Below are 24,647 nucleotides of genomic sequence, written 5' to 3' on the forward strand. Positions count from 1 at the left end.
AGTGAGGAAGCGGGAAAGTGGGGGTTATTACTTGAAATTGGAGAACTTGATGTTCATACTGTTGGGTACTAGGCTACCCAAGTGGAAAATGAGCTGCTGTTCTTCCAGTTTGCCTCTCTCTGGCAATGGAAGAGGCCAAGGACACAAAGGTTGATTTGGGAATGGGAGATAAAATGGGTAGCAACTGGAAGCTCTTATCAGGTCTTGCTGTTCAGAGTGCAAGTGTTCGCGAAACGGTTGACTCATTTATGCTTGGTCTCATCGATGTAAAGAAGGCCACACCGGAAGAATGGAATGAAATACACGAGGTTGAAAGAGGTACATGTGAATCTGTCTCATGTGGAAGAGCCACTGGGGACCCAAGATGGAACTGAGAGGTGGTGTATGGGCAGGTGCTACATTACCTGCAATTGCAATGGGAAGGGAGTAGGTTAGGTGGGAAGGGGTGAGTGATCCAAAGAGTTTCAGAACAAGGTCTCCCAAAAGAGATGAGGACAGGCGGATATGACTGGTGGTGGGATCATGTTGAAAGTGGCTGAAATGTCAAAGAATATGATGTTTGATGTGGAGACCGGTGAGGTGAAAGGTACGGATCAGGGGAACTATTAATTCTATGGGGAGGCAGTGGCAGTGAGAGCAGAACTGCTGGGGCACGGTGACATGGGCGAGGGCTCCATCCACAGCAGCTGGGGGGGGGGGGGGGAGCTGAAGAAGGAGGACATCACGGATGTCCTCGAGAGGACTCATCTTGGAAACATGTGGAAGATAGAGAAATTGAGAGTAAGGGATGGTGACCTTGCAAGAGAGGGTGGGAAGACGTGTCATTAAGGCAGTTGTGAGAGTCAGAGCGTTTTCAGTAGACATTGTCTTTCCCTGTGGCAGACGTAGAGATTCAGAAAGAGGAGAGCAGTGTCAGAGATAGTCCGAGGGTAGTAGTTAGGAGTAAAATTGATGAAAGCAATGAGTTCTGCACAGGTGTAGGAGGCAACCCCGAAGCATTTGCCGATGTAAGACTTGGGGATTGATTCAGAGGAATGAAAATGCCCAGTTAGTCAGGTATTCACTCCATTATCTCATAAATATATTTGCATATATCAATCATTCTTTATGAATTCACTAACTTTAATCTTAAATTTGTTGCTACTAGCTAGCATTTCCTTGCACTGATGCTACTGTCAGCCTTAAAATATTATTTCATCAGTTTTATAAACGTGCTTGCAGTGTGCAATATTTTGAATAAAAATCACTGCCATTGTTCTATTTATTTATATTTTAGATAACTTGTTAATATAGCTTCTTCCAACTGTTGGAAGTATAGATTTTGGCTGTTCAACATTGGGCAGAATCTTTATTCTTTGGTTTGGTTTACTGATGTTTTTGTGGATTATTTATTGTAACATTTGTTGAAACTTAATCTTAACATTGCATAATGTTATCTAACGATGTGGAATTAAGAGGTTGTAGTGGTCAGTTTCTGTAATCTAACCAGTAATCTGTTTAGAAAATGTTAGATTGTATCCAGTCCAACATTCCACGTGACCCCTTCTCGTGTGTTTAGCAGATATCAATGCGGCAGTCACGGACCATTTTTGTCCTCAGCCCCAACTATAAAATTACATCTTGAAACATTATCTCTGGAGGACAGGATCAAACTCTACCCGGATGTCAAACATTGAATCGTGTTAACTTTTATGTAACTGTACTTTAAAGAATAGGCCCATTGTCAAGACAGTGGATCGATGTTCTCGGTATTTCACGAGCTGTGTACAAATTGGTAGAGGATAAATAAAATTAGAGAATTGAAGACGGCTCAAATGTTGGTGTGGAAGAAATGGGTTTAATTTGTAGGGCTGGTGTCAGTACAAGCAAAAGAGGAAGAAACACTGTCAGTATAAGCTTTGTAATTCAACTGGGACAATGGCTTAGATAACTGAATGACTAGGCGGTTCAGTGGGATTTGTGAGAAAAAAAGTTAACATTTCAGGTCGGGGTGGCTTGGGGAAAGAAGGAGAATATGGGGGAGGGATAGATCGAGCAACTACAACATATTTGATAAGGCGAGGGCATATAGGCAATGAGTACAGTTAGCACTAGCCTATGCTTTGTGTAATAAATAGCGAAATCATGGAAAATGCCCAGCGGGCCAGATTTTACTAGTATAATAAACTAGTCCACGTGATACTGTAGGGCATTTTTTTGAACATTGAATTGGGGTCACATTTAAGAATGAAGTGCATATGGTACTGGTTTATTTAGAAGGTGCCAATTAACACCACACCATTCCCCTGGCACCGTCTGAAGAAGGGTCTCCACCCAAACATCACCCATACCTTCTCTCCAGAGATGCTGCCTGACCCGTGGAGTTGCTTCAGCATTTTGTGTCTGTCTTCGGTGTAAACCAAAAAGTTATATCGTTCCAGTAGGAAGTTCCAGTTCCTTCCTACGTATTATATCGTAAGTCACTGGCAAAATTACATTTATTATGCGCATCGCAACCCACAGATCAACCCTGCCTGCTGATTTACATCCACCCTTCACACACACAAAAAACCTGCAGACTTAGGCAATGATTCGACCTACTTAACCGAACTCGAAGATGATTCAACACGGTGAACGCCTAGTACGCAAACCTCAGTTAATGTGTAGGAAGGAACTGCAGATGCTGGTTTAAACATTAGATAGGCACAAAAAGCTGGAGTAAGCAGGTCAGGCAGCATCTCTGGAGAAAAGGAATGGGTGGCGGTTCAGGTTGAGACCTGACTGAGTCAGGGGAAAGGGAAACTAGAGATATAGACAGTGTAGAACATATGAGAGATGTGCATAAAAGTAACGTGGAGGAAGGAACTGCAAATGCTGGTTTAAATTGGACTTTAGGAGGAAGGGGACACCCCTCTTCCCTGTCTCCATCAAAGGTGTGGATGTTCAGTTTACCAGGGAGTACAAGAAGCGGCAGAGCCGGCTGTACTTTTTGAGAAGGCTCCACTCCTTCAATGTCTTCAGTAAGATGCTGCAGATGTTCTACCATCTTCTTTGCTGCTGTGTGCTGGGGCAGCAGGGCGAAGGCTGCGGATGCCAATAAGATCAACAAGCATGGATTCATGGGAGGTGGTCTTGGAGGGGAAGACGCTCAAACTGTGGAGTATCCTGGACAATACAGCTCACCCCTTCCATGACACGGTGATCAACCTGAGGAGTACCTTCAGCAACAGGCTGGTTCCACCAAGATGCAGGACAGAACGCCAGAGGAGATCCTTCTTCCCTGTGGATATCAAACTTAACAACTCCTCCCCCTTCTGTCGTGAGACTGACCCCACTCCCCAATCTTTTCACATCCCCCAAGCCTTTCCACCCGTCACTTTCATTTCATGTTGTATGTTTCATGTATTTTGTGTTTTTATGACTGTTGGCGAATCGATTTCCCTCCTGGGATAAAGTTCTAAACCGAAGGTAGACACAAACTGCTGGAGTAACTCAGCAGGACAGGCAGCATCTCTGGTTAGATCGAATGGTGTCGTTTCGGGTCGAGACCCTTCTTCAGACTGACCAAAAAATCCGATGATCAAGGAAACGGTCCATTGTTAGCTGTGTGCTGTGTGAAAACCAGTTATACAGACAATGACAAGTTTGGGTTTGGGGAGAAGACAAACCACACACAGTTCCCATTGCGCACATCCGCACTCCTCCATCTTGTCGGCTGCTGAAAGTAGAGGCGCCCGTGGCCTGTTCCCCCCCCCCCCCCCCCCCCCCACTCGTGCCCCCGCTCGTGCCCATCACCTGCACTTCCCCCAAGGCTCGTGCCCGCGCCCGTCACCTGCACTCCCCTCTCCCCCCCCCCCCCCCCCCCACGGCTCGCGCACGCTCGTGCGTTCACGGTTACTAGGGCGCGCCAACGCCTGCGCTTCGTCGTCGTCGTCGTCGTCGCCATTGAAGCGAATGGCGGTGGCGGCAGCAGCGCCCCAGGCAGGCGGCGACCTGGCTGGGGTGGGCTCGATCCTGGCTGCGTGTGGGAATCCTTGTGTCTACGAGTGCGGTGGGCCTGCGACCGGGCCCACCGTACATAAGAGTGTGCACCCGCTCCTGCTCTGTGTGCGTTCGGCCTGCAGTTCTGAACTTGGACGGCCTGCTTGAGAAACTGCCCTGCCCCCCCCCCCCCCCAAAAGCAAAGGTGACAAAGCATGGAAGGATTCTGGTGTCATGTGGCAACAACTGCTGAAACTGTAACGATAGAATTTCCTGTTGAAGGGAAGCAATGTCGAAAGTCTGACTTGGGTGCTCTTCGGTAGACCCATGGAACTGCAGTTGCTGATTTAAGACTAGGTTTCTCAGACAAATTTTATATCACGTAAATAATGGTCATCATTTACTTTAGGTTTTAAGTATTTAGTTTTAAATTTATCGCCTGAAAGTAGTGCAAATGAAAAATTCTGACAGATCAAGTTTTTAATCCTTTTTGTTTAGTTTTGTGCCTATACAGATATTGTAACATCAGAAAATGCTAGAAATTACCAACCTTATAGGATGGCATCTGAGGTAGTGCTGCCTGTAAATCCCTTTGATGGTGGGAAGATCAATACCCACGATGGACGGCAAAATCCACAAAAAATTGTAATTATTAAAGAAATATTTTGGCAAAGAAATAGGCATTTAACTTTAAACCCCTGGGTGTCACAGGTAAGTTCACAGAGGCATTTTAGGAAGTGACATTTGCTGACAAAAATGTGGGTAACACCATTGTGCTTCTTCAGAGTAATGCCATGGAGTCTTTGGCATTCACTTGAGTTCCATAGTGGAGTGGAGCCGAGGAATTTATGCTCAGGTCTCGAAAGTCATATCTTTAATTATGAAATTATAGCGCTAAAAATTGAGCGACTGCTGAAAATCTCTCTAACTGCTGCTATTCAACGGAAAATCTAGAGTTGTCACATGATTGCAGAAAAGTCATGTGACAGTGCACCTTCAGACAGTGAGCTCAGGCATTGTGAGTGAGTATGGCCGCCACCATGTTATCCCCACTTCCCCATCTTATGCACTTGATGTGATGCTGTGAACAACGTCAGTAAAAGATTGTTTGAAATTATCGATATGCACATGATCATCAAGTCAGTGTTCTAACAGACATTTAGTCCTGTCATTGGGCAATTGAGAGGTCTCATCTTTGACCGTGTACACTGGGGTTCCAATGACTTCCACCATTTCTGCTAGGTGATATCTGTAGATCTACCTATACTTCCTAACCTCTACTTCCTCAGTTTTTGATGGAAATAAGAGACCTGGTGATCAAAATGGAACAAAGCTATTTTTGAGAGTGACAATCCAGGAGAGTAGAATTATTTAACAGACATGATGGCTTGATTTGGTGACGCGAGAATGCATGGACACAGGTATAGCTACGTTTGCCAGTTAAGTGATGTGGAGGATTGAAGAGGCAGAGTGATGGTCACATCAGCATTTAAATGAAATTAACACTGAATTTTAATTTTGTTTTGTAGTCATCTGTTTTTTCAAAGGAGACAATCAAACACACTGAAGAGATGCTGAGGACTGCCCTAATTTCTAATCATAAGGACCTTATTGACATGTATCAGAAGTACAGTCCCAATGTGAAAAGATTCCTCGAAGAAGCATTTAAGGCAAACAGTATTCTTTTCAAACCCATTGAGTTACAATCAAAGTCCGATTGGATCCTGAGCCATCCTGAACCAAAGCAAGATTTCTACACATATTACACCAACTCACACAGAAAAACACCAGTTCTTGGGAAAAACATTATTTACATTCAGATCATTGGTAAGATTCTATAAAATTATTTCACTCGGATAAAATGACTGGATTACAAAATGATTCTGATTGTTAATTGACGATTCAAGAAAATAAAAAGCACTTTCTGTCCATAAATGAAGCCCTTCATGATGCACAGCTGCCTTGATTTCCATCTAACACTGTCATTGAATTTTGTAAAAGTTTTATACTTTCCTATATTTCATTTCCTGACCATCTAATTTTCCCTTCTTACCTCCTTCTGGCATCTAGTTGACCCAACGTTCCTCAATTACTGTCAGTTCCAGTATTCCTTTTTAAAAATCTTGGATTTATTTGTTCTCCTCTTCACTGTTCAACACCTGTGCAATTCTAGTCCATAATCTTGAAACATCCAAACTATAAAAAAGGTTTCTTGTTCAATTTAATAAATACACATTAAAAATATGCAAGTGAATGCGGCAAGATTATATCAGATGCATTGAAACCAAGAAACATTGAACAGAAACATGAACAGAAAACAAACTGCTGTGGAATTTTCAGTTTCTTTGTCAAACATTTCATGAAACTTTGCAAGCATAGATGATATGTTCTGTCCTGTTCAATTTATTCAACTTTAATTACAGATTGTCAGTAGTTTCTATATTCTACCAGAAGTAACATTTTCAATATGAGTGGACAAACTTCCAAGTAACTGAAAACTTGTGCCAAATTGTTGAACTAAAGTCAGTGTGAATAATCCATTTAATTACTGGCTTTTATATCACTTTATGCAGCATGTAAAGCTGAATGATACATTTGGGCTGTCTTTAAGCCAGATAAATTTTCAGGTCCCAGCTGATAGAGTAGCAAGACTAATTTTGAAGCTGCAGCATGTTTTGCTGTGTAATATTCTGTTTACCATGTATAATGAAAGAAAATTAAGTTTTTTTTAATTCATTGGATAAACAATGTGAATAATTCATAGTTCCATGTTGTTCATTTAAGCTTTGAAATATTTAATTAAATTCACTTTTCAAGGTGAACCGTGACACATGATTAAGATTCCTTTATTCCAGTCCCTAGTCTTGAAAAAGAGTAGATAAAACAAATGGTGCAAATAGAAGATATTGCAGTATCATTTAGTGCTGGATACCTGGTGAATGCCATTACCTCTGAACTGAAAACATCTTTGATAGAGGACTTCCTGTTTAGATCAGTAGCAATGTATTGTTTGATAAACAATACTGAAAGTGCAGTTGAATGAAGTGTTTAAGACCATGGAGAGTAATTACTGTAGATTCTTGGATCACTCAAATGTTAATTGCAAGTGTTAAATACAAGTCATCCATTAAAATATTTTAAATTTTCTTGCTATCATTTGTGATAAACACTTAAGTTACATTATTCATGAATAAAAGTAGTAAACAAATAAAATGAATAATTAATGAAGGAAAAGCCAGAAAGAACTATTAAAAGCTTAGTTGTGTTTGACAAATGCAACAGTTTTTCAGGCATCAATATTATAGACAAAGAGAATTCAGTCTGTGTGGTGTGCTTGGATGTTCAAAATATAATGAATAGAGTGTTTCATAGAATGCCAAATGAAAAACAGCACAGCATGAGCAACTGAAGCTGCATTAATTGGGAACAGAAAATAGTTGTGGGTAAAAGAATATTATTTGGATTGAGAAATAAATCTTATTTTGAAACCTGTTGAGAATAAAAAAAGTATGTTTGGCATAAGGAGAATGCTCTAAAGGGACTTAAGGATGTCAAGAGATGACTGGACAATTAACTGGATTATTGTAGATATGTGAATTTCCACAATTTATATAAAGAAGCTAACAGATATAGATAGATTAAAAAATCTAATTAAAACTACATAGATTGTCAAAAACATGAGTGTGGTATATTAATTTATTAATGCTGTCTGCATTTTCATCTATAAATAAGGACTTGGCACATGATAGTAAAGGCAAAATGGAAATAATAATTGCAATAGTTTATAGTTCAACATGCACCATTGTCCGTGACGAAATAAAATCACAAAGCATCTTAAATTTGTGAATTACACAGAAAATATATTAAGACCTCAATAAGACTAGATCAAGTGGACAAATAAATTTAATGGTATTCTGTTTAATAGTTCTAGAATAATAAACATGAAAGATCAATTAACATTAAACCTCGACTGTAATTGTTGAAAATAAATAAACTCTTGCATAATTAAATCCATTTACCATGGCCATGGTTAATTTTTTTTCTGCCCGTCTGTTTTATAAGTAATTACCAGTTATTTGTAGACGGGAAGTAATAGATGTACCAATATTATACTTACATTTTATTTTGCCATTTTGGTCGTTCGAGACATTTTTTGTCAAGTTATTTGGTTTTCACTGATGCACTTTAATATGAAATCAAATCACTTTTCAATAATCATTGTATGCAGTAGATGGTTAATCTAGAATTTCATTCGACTTTAAAAATGTTCTTGAATTCTTTCCTTATAATTTATGTGGCATGTTCAGGTACATTTGGTGACTCGGAGGCAACAACTAACACATACATACATTGGTTAAAGGAATACTGTGAAGCATTTTTCTTTGGGCTGAAAGTCAAATTCCAGGAGTCAGTTCCAGTATCCCACACTGGTTGTATGTTTCGTATCAATAAATATTCAGAAAATCTGCAGATTCATACAGGTACTGTTACTCATATTTTTTTACTAAAATATGGTGTTTATCGGAATTTAGATTAGTCAAGTCAAGTCAAGTCAATTTATTTGTATAGCACATTTAAAAACAACCCACGTTGACCAAAGTGCTGCACATCTGACCAGGAAAAAAAAGAAACATACAGTGGCAGGCAGCCAAACACAACGGCGCGGCCATCTTGAACAAAATGTTAATTCAATCACCCACAGTCCAACAATAAAAGCACTAAACAGGCACCCAAAATTACCCAACCCCAAAAACCCCCCAAAACACAGTCCAACAATAAAAGCATTAAATAGGCATTCAAATCACACACCCCAAAACCCCCAAAAACACAGTCCAACAATAAAAGCATCAAACAGGCACTCAAACCACCCAACCCCAAAAACACACAAAAAAAGAAACATCCATCAAAGAAACATCCATCACAGTGAGTCTCCTCCAATCCTCTCTCTCCTCACTGTGATGGAAGGCCACAATGTCTTTCCCTTCTCCCGCTGTCCTCGCCCGCAGTCAGGTTGTTGTGGTTGCAGGCCGCACCGGACGGTCCACAGCGGGCCAAGCCCAAGGCGAGTCGCGTCGCAGCCGCTCCCGAAGCCGCTCCCGCAGCCTCCGAAGACGGCCGGCTCCGCCGATGATAAGTCCAATCCGGGGCGGGCGAACACGCTGTCGCTGTCGCTGCCGCTGTTGTTGCACGTCGGGGCATTAGATTAGAAAAAACTATCACATTGTTCGTTCAGCTGTTAATATTAAATATATAAAATATAAGATTTTTCATTAAAATCAAGAAGAAATTAACAGCGGTTTCGTGATTTTATGTCTGCTTAGAAATACCAGCTAAATTGAGTCAGCTGGACACGTGTACTTGTGCTGTATATAAAGTAACATCATCAGTAGTTCACAAGAACCTTTTGTCAATTTTCCCCATTTTTAAGCATTCTGGAACAGCATCCTAAATGAGCAAACTGGACTGCCACTGAGTGGGGACTGAGAATGATTTGGATATTAAGACCTTAATAAGTTTTTGCTAAAGTCTCAAAAAAAGTATCCTGAAAAGATGGGAGTAGTGTGGAGGCAACAGTGGTCACAGTGTGGAGGAAACCTAATGGATCAGCATGCCAGTTAGTTTCTGCTATTTGTCTGTTAAATAGAACAATAGATTTTAGTACTTTGTTGAAGAAGGTCAGTAATTTGAGTTAATGTATGCAGATTATAGACAATAGACAATAGGTGCAGGAGTAGGCCATTCAGCCCTTTGAGCCAGCACCGCCATTCAATGTGATCATGGCTGATCACTCTCAATCAGTACCCCGTTCCTGCCTTCTCCCCATACCCCCTCACTCCGCTATCCTTAAGAGCTCTATCCAGCTCTCTCTTGAAAGCATCCAACGAACTGGCCTCCACTGCCTTCTGAGGCAGAGAATTCCACACCTTCACCACTCTCTGACTGAAAAAGTTCTTCCTCATCTCCATTCTAAATGGCCTACCCCTTATTCTTAAACTGTGGCCCCTTGTTCTGTCAGTATCCAATTTTGAGGGGTGACATGGTGGTGCAGCGGTAGATTTGCTGCCTTACAGTGCTAGAGACCTGGGTTTGATCTTCATATGGGTGGTGTAGTACGGAGTTTGTACGTTCTCGCCATGACCGCGTGGGTTTTCCCCGGGTGTTAGGGTTTCTTCCCACATCTCAGTTGGATGTCAGTTGGAGGGACCACATCACCAACGCCAAGCTCTATGGGGAGATTCCACCTCTAACCGAGAAGATCAGGTCGAGAAGGATGAGGCTCGCTGGTCATTGCCACCGCCATCCGGAAATACCAGCAAATAAGGTTGTGCTGTCCCATGGAAGACGAAACCCGGGCCAACCAATCAAGACGATGCTGAAGATATTGATGGAAGACGCATATGTGGAGACAAAATAGGAGCTTGCCAGCAGTATGGAGGACAGATGTGTGGTGCGTCCGTCAACGTGCCCATTGGAAACCAGCACCACTGCGTCGGTAATGTTCTTAACGATTTTAAAATCATCATTTTTTTAAATTCCCACATCTCCAAAGACAGACAGGTTTGTAGGCTAATTGGTTTTGGTAAAGATTGTAAATAGTCCCTCGTGTGTAGGGTAATGCTAGTGTATGGGGATTGCCGGTTGACACAGACTCGGTGGGCCTAAAGGTCTGTATCCGTGCTGTATCTTTAAACTAACCTAAAAAACACATATTTTTGTAGGTAATGTTAATTTTTTATTTTTCCATGTTAAAATTCTTGATATTTACATAGGTGGTATTCTTAAATACCTGAAGAAGAGCAAGCCCAAAGATGCATTCTGCATTGTTGGAATTACAATGGTTGACCTTTATCCACAAGATTCCTGGAATTTTGTGTTTGGACAAGCATCCCTTACAGAAGGTATAGAAACTCAGCAAGTATATTTCCTGTACTTTTTGTTTGTGTTAACATTCAAAAAATATTTACTAATTTGGCCATTCTTGGTGTACTCTTGGCCATTAATTTAGGATGAAACCTACAGAATAGAAATCATTACAGTAGTTGTTTGTGTATATCTTTGCTGTATATTAATTTCAGGCCTTAGGCTGCTTCATAATGAAGCCACAACAAAGTAACTAAAAAGGCACATGTAGGAACAGCTGATTTGCCCGTGTGAAGTGTCTAGAGGAACTGTTGCCAGTTCTATTGACAGAAGCATGTTGGGCTGACACGTGCCTTGTAATTCTTCCCACTTGACTTGGAAATCCCACTTGAAAAGATTTTCTGTTGAAAATCTAAGACTTATTATTGTGCTTTTGCAAAGGAGGGCTGACATTATTGTCTGTTTTTATTTCCACTGATAAAGCTGCAAATCTAAGTTACACTCAAAGGTCTTTCACAAGTACCATCTTATTTTCCTGATTCAATTTATTTGAGGTTTTGTGCTGATGTGGTGGAAAAGATTACAAATGGAGCACATTTTACTCAAGTAAGGCAACTAATGAAATTAGACAGCTATTCAAATTCCAACCAGCAATTCAATATAGTTCTTATTTTCATAACAGCACAGAAGGAGGCAATTCAGCCCATTAGATTAAATAATAGTATTTAATCGAATTTCCCTGTAGTCCTACAACTTATTCTCTCTCAAACATCAACTCTGCTTTGACTCCTTGTGCGAATAATCTACCTATTCTGAAGATAGGGTATTATTCTGAAGAAGGGTCTCGACCCAAAACATCGCCCATTCCTTCTCTCCTGAGATGCTGCCTGACCTGCTGAGTTACTCCAGCATTTTGTGAATAAATACCTTTCGGTGGTTATTACCCCATTATTTTGCCAATAATATGGTGATTTACAATGACCATTGTCTACTTTGAAGAAGTTCTCTCTTCGACGAGAGTTTAGCAACATGCTCTCTCGCTGCTCCCCCTCTGTGATTTCTCCAGCCCTCCTAATCTACAACCACGTTTTGACCCAAATTCGCTACCACAGCCACATCTGTAAGATTGGAGGAACAGCACCTCTTATTTCGCTTGGGCAGCTTGCAGCCCAGCGGTATGAACATTAACTTCTCCAACTTTAGATAGTTCCCCTGTCCCTCTCTTCCCCTCCCCCTTCCTAGTTCTCCCTCTATCTTTCTGTCTCCACCTATATCCTTTGTTTGTCCCGCCCCCCTGACATCAGTCTGAAGAAGGGTCTCGACCCAAAACGTCACACATTCCTTCTCTCCTGAGATGCTGCCTGACCTGCTGAGTTACTCCAGCATTTTGTGATACAATGACCAAGATCACTCTCATGTACATGAAGATTCTGAATTGTGACATTATTGGCACAAGATTAGAAAAAAGTTAATTCTGTTTGATCATTTGAATATCTAGCAAGCATTTTCGACATGCTTCTTTATTAGAAGTATTTCTTTCTTTGGAAATTAAGTAATTTAACATTATGCTATAATCTTAATATATTTTCAAAAGATGAGGCATTGATTATAGACTTTTTTTTAAAAAACATTTAATTTTCTTGTAGAGAAATGCTGAAATTCTCAGTTAAAGTAAACTATTTCTCTTTAATGCAGGAATGGGGATTTTCAGCTTTGCCAGATACGATGATGATTTTTACACCATGAATTATAAGGGAAAACTGAAAGTAAAGCAGCCTGTAGCTTCTGATGATTATTCAGTCTTTGATGGATATTACACACCATCCATAACAAGCAAGCTGTTGCTAAGATCATGCAAGGTAGGTGTGTATAAAATAAGCACAAAAGAAATAAAAGCAGTAGTAGTTCACTCAACCCCTTGCATCTGATCCACCATTAAATAAGCCATCTCTGTCATCTCATCTCAATATTTCCTAATGTCGAAAAACCTATTGATCTCTCTGACAAGCTTATGTGGAAATAGAAATAAAGATTTTGTGGTTGTTTTAAATTACAGAAGAATTGTACTCCCTGATAGTTAAGTCAGCTTGACCTAATTAGAATCAGTTCATTGTCAATGAGAACATATTTAGGCGAGTGAGAGCTACTTTGGATCCAGGTTTAGCTAAATGAGTAAATCTGAGACTTTCAAGACGTTATTAGAAATATGAAATATTCAAAAATATTAATTTTGATCTTTGAAGCTTAAGGACCAATAATTATGTAAAATAATTGAAACTTCTCTTTAAGTATTGATTTCATGCAAAATACCATTCAAAAGTCTTAGCTTAACTAAGTGGCTGTAATTTATGTGTATTTTCTGGATGAGTCATCAGACTAATTGATATTTAAATGATATTTAAACATAATCAACCATTGTCCTGAATTAATGTACACAAACACGTAGTCCAAGGATTGTATTGTAATTAGGAGTATGAACCTTGGGAAATGTAAGCATTTGACAAATATTGAAGCAAATTGTAAAGTACCTGACACAGCCTTGTCTGAGATGGTTTGTAATGATCATCTCCTCCAAAATTAAATTCTGTGAATCTCAAGAGTCAAGAGTGTTTCATTCTCGTGTACCAACAACAGAATAATTAAATTCTATCTTGTAGCAGACCTGTAAACACAATACACACAATCAACAAATTCAATAACCATAACCATAACCATAACAACACTTTATTGTCACTCGGCACAACACCGAGCGAAATTTCAGCAGTCACACAAAATACAGCAAAAAAGAAAAGAACACAGGACACCCGACCCCAACACAAACATCCATCACAGTGACTCCAAACACCCCCTCACTGTGATGGAGGCAACAAAACTTCCCCTCTCTTCCCCCCGCACCCACGGACAGGCAGCTCGACCCCTACCGAGGCAAACGACACGCACAGCCCCCGCAAGGGGATGGAAGGCCCCGCGGCCGAGCCGCCCCGGGCACCGAAACGTCCCGCGGCCACACCGGGCGATGTTAAGTCCAACGGACGAGCCGCACCGGGCACTGAAACGTCCCGTGGCCGAACAGCGCTGACGATGTTAAGTCCAGCGGCCAAGCCGCACCGGGCACTGAAACGTCCCGCGGCCACACCGGGCGATGTTAAGTCCAGCGGCCAAGCCGCACCGGGCATTGAAACGTCCCGCGGCCGAGCCGCACCGGGCACTGAAACGTCCCGCGGCCACACCGGGCGATGTTAAGTCCAGCGGCCGAGCCGCACCGGGCACTGAAACGTCCCGCGGCCGAGCTGCGCCGGCAATGTTAAGGCCCGCAGCCGAGCCGCACCGGGCACTGAAACGTCCCGCAGCCGAGCTGCGCCGGCAATGTTAAGGCCCGCAGCCGAGCCGCACCGGGCATTGAAACGTCCCGCAGCCGAGCTGCGCCGGCAATGTTAAGGCCCGCAGCCGAGCCGCACCGGGCACTGAAACGTCCCGCAGCCGAGCTGCGCCGGCAATGTTAAGGCCCGCAGCCGAGCCGCGCCCCGGGGAAGAGACCTAATAAAATAAAGGTTTCCCCCCGCCCCACCCCCCCACCCCACCCCACACCCCCACCACACATACACAGCCAAAAACAGAAACAAAAACCATCCCAACACCGACACAAACAAAAAAAAAAGAAAAAAAGACAACAGACTGCCAGAGAGCCGCAGCCGTTAGGCGCAGCCAACTCCTCCCATTAACTAATACAAGTACAAAAAACAGTCCATGGTGCAATCAAAGACATAGTCCATAGAAGTTAATGGTTGTAAAGGTTAGTGGTGTGTAATGTTCAACAACCTGATGGTTGCTGGCAAGAAGCTATTCTTGAACTAGGTGGTCACGGTTTTCAGGCTCCTGTATCTTCTTCCTGATGGGAGGAGTGAGATGAGATTGAGGCCAGGGTAGCATGGGTCTTAGATAATGGAGGTGAATTCCCTTGGGAGATAGAAGGGACGTCACTTCCATGTTAGATGTTCCAGGAGAGAGCCTGGGGAGCTTAGGGTGAGTAATGTCACTATGAGATAGAGCACACAACATTCCCTCATGTCCCTTTGGTAAATCGATCTTGCTCTGTCTCCACCTTATTTTCTCGCGACTGTATATTGGCGTCTGTCTGTCTGTCTGTCTGTCTGTCTGTCTGTCTGTCCCCCTTCTTCAGACTATTCCCTCTCTCCTAGATGCTGCCTGACCTGCTGAGTTACTCCAGCATTTTGTCATGCCTTCGATGTGTACCATCATCTGTAATTATTTCTCTCTCCATCTCCCTTTTCACCTTTTTTTCCCTTTTCCTCACCTTTTTTCCCCTTTTCCTCACCTTTTTTCCCTTTTCCTCTCCTTTTTTCCCCTTTCCGCTCCTTTTTTTCCCTTTTCTTCTCCTTTTTCCCCCTTTCCTCTCCTTTTTCCCCTATTCCTTTCCTTTTTTCCCCCTGTTCTCTCCTTTTTTCCCCTTTCCTCTCCTTTTTTCCCCTTTTCTCTCCTTTTTCCCCTTTTTCTCTCCTTTTTTCCCTTTTCTCCTTTTTTCCCCTTTTCTTTCCCTTTTTCTCTCCTTTTTTCCCTTTTCTTTTCCCTTTTTCTCTCCTTTTTTCCCTTATCTTCTTTTTTCCCCTTTTCTTTTCCCGTTTTCTCTCCTTTTTTTCCCTTTTCTTTTCCCTTTTTCTCTCCTTTTTTTCCCTTTTTCTCTCCTTCCCTATTACTCCCCTTTTCTTTCCTTTTTCCCTTTTCCCCCCTTTTTTTCTTTCCTTTTTTCTCCCTTTTCCCCCTCTTTTCTTTCCCCTTTCTCCCTTTTTCTTTCCTTTTTTCCCCTTTTCTCCTCTTTTCTTCCCTTTGTCACCATATCGGTATAATATAATGTATATTATTTTGGGGGGGGAAACAAAGGACAATGGCGACCCGCATAGGGGAAATGATGTGGGGGGTTGGGGGGGCGGTGGGGAGAGGGAGAACAGGAGGAGGGTGCTTTGTAACTTTGTCAGCGGTGTAGGTGGCTGGTATTTGTATACATTGGGTGTGCAAGTGAATAATTTCATTGTGCCTAGTCACATGTGACATTAAAGTATTCCATTCCAAATGACGTGGACAGTGTAAGATAAGATGATAACTGAATTTCCAAAAGATTAAATAGATATCAGGGTCATTGCCCTAATTATTTTTCTCCTGTCCACCTGACAATGAAGATTTAACAAGAATCAACGTTTTAAATATTTTCTAACTTCCTATTGAAACAAAATCACTGCCAGTCAAAAAATCCATGTGAATAAGAGATTATTGGGGAAGTAAAACAGTTTCATCAGCTGATTTAAATACTGAAATGCAGTTGTGTAGTCAGGAGAGGAAACTGATATATATATTTATATGTACTGTAATTTGGCAGAACATGTTAAACCTGTTTATAACTGGACACATTAAATGCTAATTTAGAAAACATGTATATATTGATTTTTTTTAAAAGTGCTCTGATCAGAATCTTGGTGAAAACTGCACTTTAGTTGCCTGAAATGTAACCTTCTAGTACAAGGAGTTGGCTCCAATGAAGTGCTGCAGACTGGCAAATGTGGAACTACTTGCTGAGGCATTCATTGTACCTTGGTTCCATTGTTGAAAAAAATAGTAGGGAAAGGCCACAGTATTGGATCTTCCCTCCTCTTGACAATGCAGTACAGGGTCTTAGCTGAGGATAGCACTTTTGGCGACATTCTATTCAGGCCACTGCCTGATTGACTTGTGGTCAATGATGTTTCTATGTGTGAACTTTTCTTCAAGGGACAGGTATTATGTTCTAGTTGAATTGAATAAAATATTCTGTCTCAACAAGGCCTTTACAACACCAGAGAGATAGAACTTCAGCATGTAGTGACACATTTTGTTTATCTATCTGTCTCTGTCCCTCCCTTCCTTTTTTCTCTCTTTTTTTTTTTTTTTTTCTCTTTCTCCTCTCCTGTATCATACTCTCTCTTTCTCCTCTCTCTCTCTATAGTAATCTTGAACAAAAATATTACTCTGCAATACATTTATGGAGAGTGGAATTTTAACTAAGGTCTGTTAAAGTGTACACATTTAATTAATACAGTTTTTAGATATAATATTACAAAATTATTATATTAAATGATTTTTTAAAATTACTGCTCAAGGTTTTACATCAGAATTGGTTACAAAAATATTTCTGTATTTTCAGACTTTAACTCATGAAATTGGGCACATTTTTGGCATGCAGCACTGCCAGTGGCTGCATTGCATTATGCAGGGATCCAACCATTTAGACGAGTCCGATCAGTGCCCTATTGTCTTATGCCCTATATGCCTACGAAAGCTGCAGTTTGCCATCAATTTTGATATTAAAGAGAGATTTAAGGTAGTGTTTGAGTTGCTTTTTTTATCAGGGATATATTATGAAATGTTTCAATGAAAATTTGGCAAATTGTTCATTAATTTGTAGAAGTTGCGTTATTACAATCCTTTATAATTTCATCACATTGATTTAACTTTAAGGTTAGATTTCAAAATCAGGAACCTCTTATGCTGTTCAATACAGAGGTATGTTGCACAGCGCTTCATAATTAGATTTTGGGCGGCTTGGGAATATTGCTCAACATAAAATATTCAGAATGCATTGATCAATACTGCTGATTATGCAATGATCAGTACTGCTGATCTAACAAATCTGGAGCAAGAAGTCTGTTTTTTCATAATCTCCGGGCATTACAAACAATGAGATACATTTTAAAATGTGGTCACTTTTATGTAAGAAATTCAGATGTTAATTTTTACATTGGCTATTGCAGTGGCCAAAGAACACACTGACCGCTGGAATGTTTACATAACAGTGACTACAGAGGTAATTGTGTTAATGACTAGATAATTTGTTTTTGTAGTACTCGTGTGAGAGATTGGATTTTGCAGAATCCCGAAGATTACTTACTCTCTTTGAAAAAGCGATAGCAAATCTTTTGCATGCATCTGGGAGGTCAACTGGAGATTCGATTTTACATTTTATCTGTTAGTAGTATATTTGGTGATACTGTACTTAGATTTTGTGCCCTGTGATTTAGAGATTAATGTATCAAAACAAGAATAAAATTGTGACTAACTAATATGACACACATTAGGGCATTGGGTGGATTAATTGGCAAAGGTGCAGAAGTCAATAGAAATCATAAAGGAATATGTAAAAGCAAAGTAAGAATAGCTATCTTAGAGCTGTCACATTGTGCAACAGAGAAATAGAGTGTTCAAGAGAGATGGTATTGTATAGATATAATGAAATGTATAGATTTGGTATCCCTACCGAAGGAACCTTATACTGTGATAGAAAATGTGCAGCATTGGTTCATCAAGCTGGTTCATGGGTTGGTGGTGTTGTTCTATGAGGAGACTTGGCCTTTGCTATCTTGCGTTTAAAGGAATGAGTGATGATCTCATTGATTGGTTAAAAAAAATTCTCATGCCCTTTCTCATGGTAGATATGGATTGATGATCCCTGAATAGATTCAAGGAGCACAGATTCCAAATTAAAGATCAGCAGTAAAGGACAGAAGAAATGTCTTCTCCACAGAGTAGTGAATCTTTAGAATTCTCCACCCAGTTAGACTCCAGATGCTCAGACACTGCGAATATTCAGGCGAAAAGTGAATGGATTTTCAGACATAAAGGGAACTTTTGGATAGAGAATTAGCGCAGAGAAGGGGTGCTGAGGAAATAGATCTGTCACATTTGTTGAATAACAGAGTGGGTATGTGAGACAAATACAAAAGGAAATACTCTTTCTTATGTTCTAAATTTTCTGAAAAACATTGCATATGATTCCTTAAAAATCTGTTCAATGCTTAATTTACATTTATAATCATTTTGAATTTTCTTTGCTGAACAATTGGGAGAACGTATGCACAGCACATATCACACACATTTGCAAATGCAAGTGGGTCACCATTGTCACCATATCGGTATAATGTAATGTATATTATATTGAGGGGGTGGGAGAACAAAGGACAATGGTGACCCGCATAGGGGAAATGATGTGGGGGGTTGGGGGGGTGGTGGAGAGAGGGAGAACAGAAGGAGGAGCCGGCGTGCTTTGTAACTTTGTCAGCGCTGTAGGTGGCTGGTATTTGTATACATTGGGTGTGCAAGCGAATAATTTCACTGTGCCTAGTCACATGTGACATTAAAGTATTCCATTCCAAATAACGTGGACAGTGTAGGATAAGATGATAACTGAATTTCCAATCCCTGGTGTATGAAAAGATTAAATAGATATCAGGGTCATTGCCCTAATTATTTTTCTCCTGTTCACATAATACCGCCTGACAATGAAGATTTAACAAGAATCAACATTTTAAATATTTTCTAACTTCCTATTGAAACAAAATCACTGCCAGTCAAAAATTCCATGTGAATAAGAGATTATTGGGGAAGTAAAACAGTTTCATCAGCTGATTTAAATACTGAAATGCAGCTGTGTAGTCAGGAGAGGAAACTGATATATATTTTTTAATGTACTGTAATTTAGCAGAATATGTTAAACCTGTTTATAACTGGACACATTAAATGCTAATTTAGAAAACATGTATATATTGATTTTTTGTTTAAAAAGTGCTCTGATCAGCATCTTGGTGAAAACTGCACTTTAGTTGCCTGAAATGTAACCTTCTAGTACAGGTAGTTAGCTCCAATGAAGTGCTGCAGACTGGCAAATATGGAACTACTTGCTGAGGCATTCATTGTACCTTGGTTCCACTGTTGAAAAAAATCTTAGGGAAAGGCCACAGTATAGGGTCTTCCCTCCTCTTGACAATGCAGAGCAGGGTCTTAGCTGAGGATAGCACTTTTGGCGACATTCTATTCAGGCCACTGCCTGATTGACTTGTGGTCAATGATGTTTCTATGTGTGAACTTTTCTTCCAGGGACAGGTATTATGTTCTAGTTGAACTGAATAAAATATTCTGTCTCAACAAGGCCTTTACAACACCAGAGACAGATAGAACTTCAGCATGTAGTGACACATTTTGTTTGCTATCAAAGGTTTATCCCAGGCTGCTTCCGCCATACACTGTGGTAGTCGTCAAGGGCTATGTTGAGTGCGGTTTTGCTCCCAACTCTACTTAGAAGAGTTGTACATTGTGTGACTTTGGCCACAATTCATTTTGTATCTCCGGCTGAGATATAGGACTTCTGCAGCACAGGATCACGTTATGGCCACACTTGCATCAGATACAATAACACCGAGAGCATGACATGTCTGGTGACCTAGCACTTTCGCTTTGTCAAGAAGGAGCGCCGCTCCCACGTTCCCAATTTCTGTTTCATCTTGGCTTTGCACTCCATCCAATTCTTGTTGCTTGTACTCACTTCTTTAACGACATTCTCATCATCTCCAGGTAGTCTTATCTGACAGTCACTGGGATTGGTTGGACCAGTTACCAAGGAACAATGCATTGTTTTTGTGGAAGGACATGTACGGACAACGTTTTGTTCTGGACCCTTCTTCAGACTGGTGAAGGGTCTGCTGTCCCATCGTCTGCTGTCTGGGTTTTGTTTGTCTCAAAGGAACTGGTCAGAATCAATTGCTGGTTCAAATTCTCCAACTTGCTGGTATCTTGAGCCTCCAAGAGAGAAACCAACTAATGGAACAGTATAGGTCTCTATTGGGAATCAGAATTAAGAAAAAACATTCTGACATTATTTATCTTTTTGTGACCATGTTAGATATTTCTTATTAATTAATTAGGCCAGACTTTATTGTATAATATACGATGAATAAATTATTTGTTGTTCTCTATTTGGAACAGGTTTTAGAAGAGCCATATTTTAGGAAATGAATGGACAAAGAAAAACTATTGCTTGAATTTCTAAAATGTTTTTCCAGCCAAGTGATGCAAATATTAAAATAAGCTCAGTAGTTTAAATATCAAATGAGGGAATTGGCCAGTAATTGAAGGTGTGTGAATAACTGAATCTAATTTGAAGAAGTATGTGTGTCATCTTGCGGTTTTGTTTTTAGGGCACTGTTGAGGTGGATTGAGGAAGATTCCAAATCTGACCCTTTGGTTCAAACCATGTTAGTATCTCACAAGCCCACTGAAGCATTTAAAGACTGGAAAGAGTGGTTACTGCAGTGTCTGCAGCATTTGGAGGAGTGAAATTTAATCAGCTTGATTCACTATGAAATGGCCAGGTATAACGTTTTAGACCTGTATTTAAACCTATTCTTGTGCAAACTCCACTAAATTCGTTATAATGCAATCACATGCTGATTAACTTCAACCTTTAATGGTATTGGAGAACATATTCATTTGAAACTCTAAAAATGTTGGCATCAAATGCTTTATAAACTCACTTCTGGGTTTCACAGTGAGTTTTCTTAAAAGTCTGTCATAAGAGTTTATTTTAAAATATTGGGTTGCTTTTTGAACATTTAATTAGCTGGATTTATTTTGGTCAACTTTGACATGGGAGCGAATACATTCACGTGGACCCAATTGTGAACATGAAATTGAACCGTTCACTGTCTGATTTTTGAGTGTTATGTGGTCCCTAAGGAAGCCCACACACATTTTAAATGGTAAAAACGAAGCAGGAACTATTTATCTCAAGTAAGGAGTAGCTTTAAGTAATGCCTTCTTGAGGTCCATGTTGCAAGTTGATTTGGCCTGAAGCAACAAACTCTGTTGCAAGGTATATTCAGAGCAAACAACCCCACCTAATGTCTATAAAATAAACAGTCAATTCTTCTGTAAATTTAGTAGACACTTCTGACCCAACTTCCCTCTTGATTGCTGTTGTTGTTGGCTGGCTTGGGGATCTTGAGTACTTATCTCCCCACCCTTGTTTATGGGTTGCTAGTTGCAGCTGAAAATCGAGAAAAAAATAATCTAAAACTTGTTATGTTGATCCACCTTGAACCATACAGTGCATTCAGAAAGTATTCAGACCCTTTAATGGTTCCACATTTTGCAACGTTATTGCCTTATTTTAAAATGGATTAAATTCATTTTTTTAATCATCAATCTACACACAATACCCCATAATAAAAAAATGAAAACAGGTGTTTAGAAATTTTTGCAAAATAATTAAAGATAAATAAAGATAAATAACTGAAATATCACATTTACATAAGTACTTTGTTGAGGCACCTTTGGCAGCGATTACAGCCTCAAGTCTTCTTGGGTAAGATGCTGAAAGCTTGGCACACCTGTGTTTGGGAAATTTCTCCCATTCTTCTCTGCAGATCCTCTCAAGCTCTGTCAGGCTAGATGGGGAACGTCGATGCACAGCTATTTTCAGGGCCTCCAGAGATGTTCGATCGGGTTCAAGTCCGGGCTCTGGCTGGGTCACTCAAAGACATTCACAGACTTGTCATGAAGCCATTCCTACGTTGTCTTGGCTGTATGCTTAGTAGGGTCGTTGTCCTGTTGGAAGATGAACCTCCGCCCCAGTCTGAGGTCCAGAACGCTCTGAAGCAGGTTTTCATCAAGGAACTCTCTGTACTTTGCTTTGTTCATCTTTCCCTCGATCCTGACTTGTCTCCCAGTTCCAGCCGCTGAAAAACATCCCCACAGCATGATGCTGCCACCACCATGCTTCACCGTAGGTATGGTATTGGCCAGGTGATGAGTGGTGCCACTTGGCATTCAGGCCAAAGAGTTCAATCTTGGTTTCATCAGACCAGAGAATCTTGTTTCTCATGGTCTGAGAGTTCTTTAGGTGCCTTTTGGCAAACTCCAAGCGGGCTGTCATGTACCTTTTACTGAGGAGTGGCTTCCGTCTGGCCAGTCTACCATAAAGGCTTGATTGATGGAGTGCTGCAGATATAGTTGTCCTACTAGAAGGTTCTCCCATCTTCACAGAGGAACTCCGGAGCTCTGTCAGAGTGACCATCGGGTTCTTGGTCACCTCCCTGACCAAGGCCCTTCTCCCCTGATTGCACAGTTTGGCCATGCGGCCAGCTCTATGAAGAGTCCTGGTGGTTCCAAAGTTCTTCCATTTAAGAATGATGGAGGCCACTGTGCTCTTCCGGACCTGCAATGCTGCAAAAATTGTTTTATACCCTCCCCAGATCTGTGTCTCAACACAATCCTGTCTCGGAGGTCCTTTGTCTTCATGGCTTCGTTTTTGCTCTGACATGCAATGTCAACTGTGGGACCTTAAGGTGTACGCCTTTCCAAATCGTGTCCAGTCAATTTAATTTACTACTGGTGGACTCCATTCAAGTTGTAGAAACATCTCAAGGATAATCAATGGAGTATCATGGCAAAGGGTCTGAATACTTATGTAAATGTGATATTGCAGTTATTTCTTTTTATTTGCAAAAAATTCTAAACACCTGTTTTTGCTTTTTTATTATCGGGTATTGTGTGTAGATTGATGATTAAAGAAATGAATTTAATCCATTTTAAAATAAGGCTGTAACGTAGCGAAATGTGGAAAAAGTGAAGGAGTCTGAATACTTTCTGAATGCACTGTATAACTCAGATTTCCAAGGTACTTGTTCAATCCAAAAACTCTTGTGTTTAAAGGGTAAATGTGACGTTTATCCAGTTTTTCACCAGATGTTTGTTTTTTTGTGGTTTTCTTTTAAAACCTTTGGTTGTAAATTTTTTTGTTACTGTTAGGAGTTTTAAAATGCGCATGTCAGTCAGTTTGGTTGGAAGATTTAAAAGGATGAATGGAAATATGTAAATAGATTGCTGATACCTCCTGAAACAGTGTGCACAGAATAATGGTAAGTTTTGGAGGAAACAGTGTTTGCTGGCAGTATTGCATAAATACAATTGTGGTGCCTGTCAAAATCACTGTAGACCTGAACATTCAGTTTGGGATTCAATGCAAGTTTTATTGACAATTCGGATAACCTTGTCAACTTATTGTTTGCATATCAAGAGGCAGGTGATTCATGTATATTTCATCGTGTTCTGCACAGGAAACTGGAATAAGGAATGAGCCATTTTATTTCAGATGGCAGGATTCTTCAAAGCTGACATCATTATTTATGTAGTCTTAACTTCATTATGGCCCCTCCATGAAAAACTTTATGGGTTGAGATTCCTTTTGAAAATCAATATTTATGAAATGTTACTACTCACCAGCTTGCTTGGATGGAGACAAATCTTAGTTGTAGTAAATAAAACTTGCTTTTGCAAAGGCAAAATTTTCTTGGTTAACATCGCCAGTCTCCGTCCATCCCTCTCCTCCACAGCTGCTGAAACCCTCATCCACGCCTTCATCACCTCCCGTCTGGACTACTGCAACAGTCTCCTCTATGGTTCACCCTCAAAAATCATCAACAAACTCCAACACATCCAGAACTCCGCTGCCCGTCTACTCACCCACTCCCCGATACGTGACCATATCACCCCCGTCCTTTACAAGCTCCACTGGCTCCCCATCCCCCAGAGAATCCAGTACAAAATCCTCCTCATGACATACAAAGCCCTCCATAACCTGGCCCCATCCTACCTGACTGACCTCCTCCACAGACACACTCCCACCCATACCCTCCGCTCTGCAGCTGCTAACCTCCTGTCCCCCCCTATCCGGACCAAACTCAGATCCTGGGGGGACAGGTCTTTCTCCATCGCTGCTCCCACACTCTGGAACTCACTACCCCAAACCGTCAGAGACTCCTCCTCACTCACCACATTCAAAACATCACTGAAGTCACATCTGTTCAGCACTGCCTTCAATCACTGACCGTTACCTCACCTTCTTTTTCCTTTTCTCTTCGTTTACTCATTTATCTATTTATTTTCTTTTATGTTTTAGTAAAGCCTGTAAAGCGTCTTTGTTAGAAAAGCGCTATATAAATGTAATG

At 40.7% G+C, this 24,647-nt stretch overlaps 1 protein-coding gene across 1 annotated transcript; it reads left to right on the plus strand.

Annotated features, from left to right (window-relative positions):
• The first annotated feature begins 5,177 nt into the window (after window positions 1–5,177).
• Window positions 5,178–20,976, plus strand: amz2 (archaelysin family metallopeptidase 2). Its single transcript, XM_078401871.1, has 6 exons — window positions 5,178–5,787; window positions 8,268–8,441; window positions 10,731–10,859; window positions 12,517–12,680; window positions 17,015–17,196; window positions 20,838–20,976. The coding sequence occupies exons 1-6, from the start codon at window positions 5,532–5,534 to the stop codon at window positions 20,974–20,976; spliced, it is 1,044 nt and encodes a 347-aa protein (XP_078257997.1). The 5' UTR covers window positions 5,178–5,531.
• Window positions 20,977–24,647: the final 3,671 nt, after the last annotated feature.

This window comes from Rhinoraja longicauda, chromosome 6 (genome assembly GCF_053455715.1).
Source record: "Rhinoraja longicauda isolate Sanriku21f chromosome 6, sRhiLon1.1, whole genome shotgun sequence".
Classification (NCBI taxonomy): Eukaryota; Metazoa; Chordata; class Chondrichthyes; order Rajiformes; family Arhynchobatidae; genus Rhinoraja; species Rhinoraja longicauda.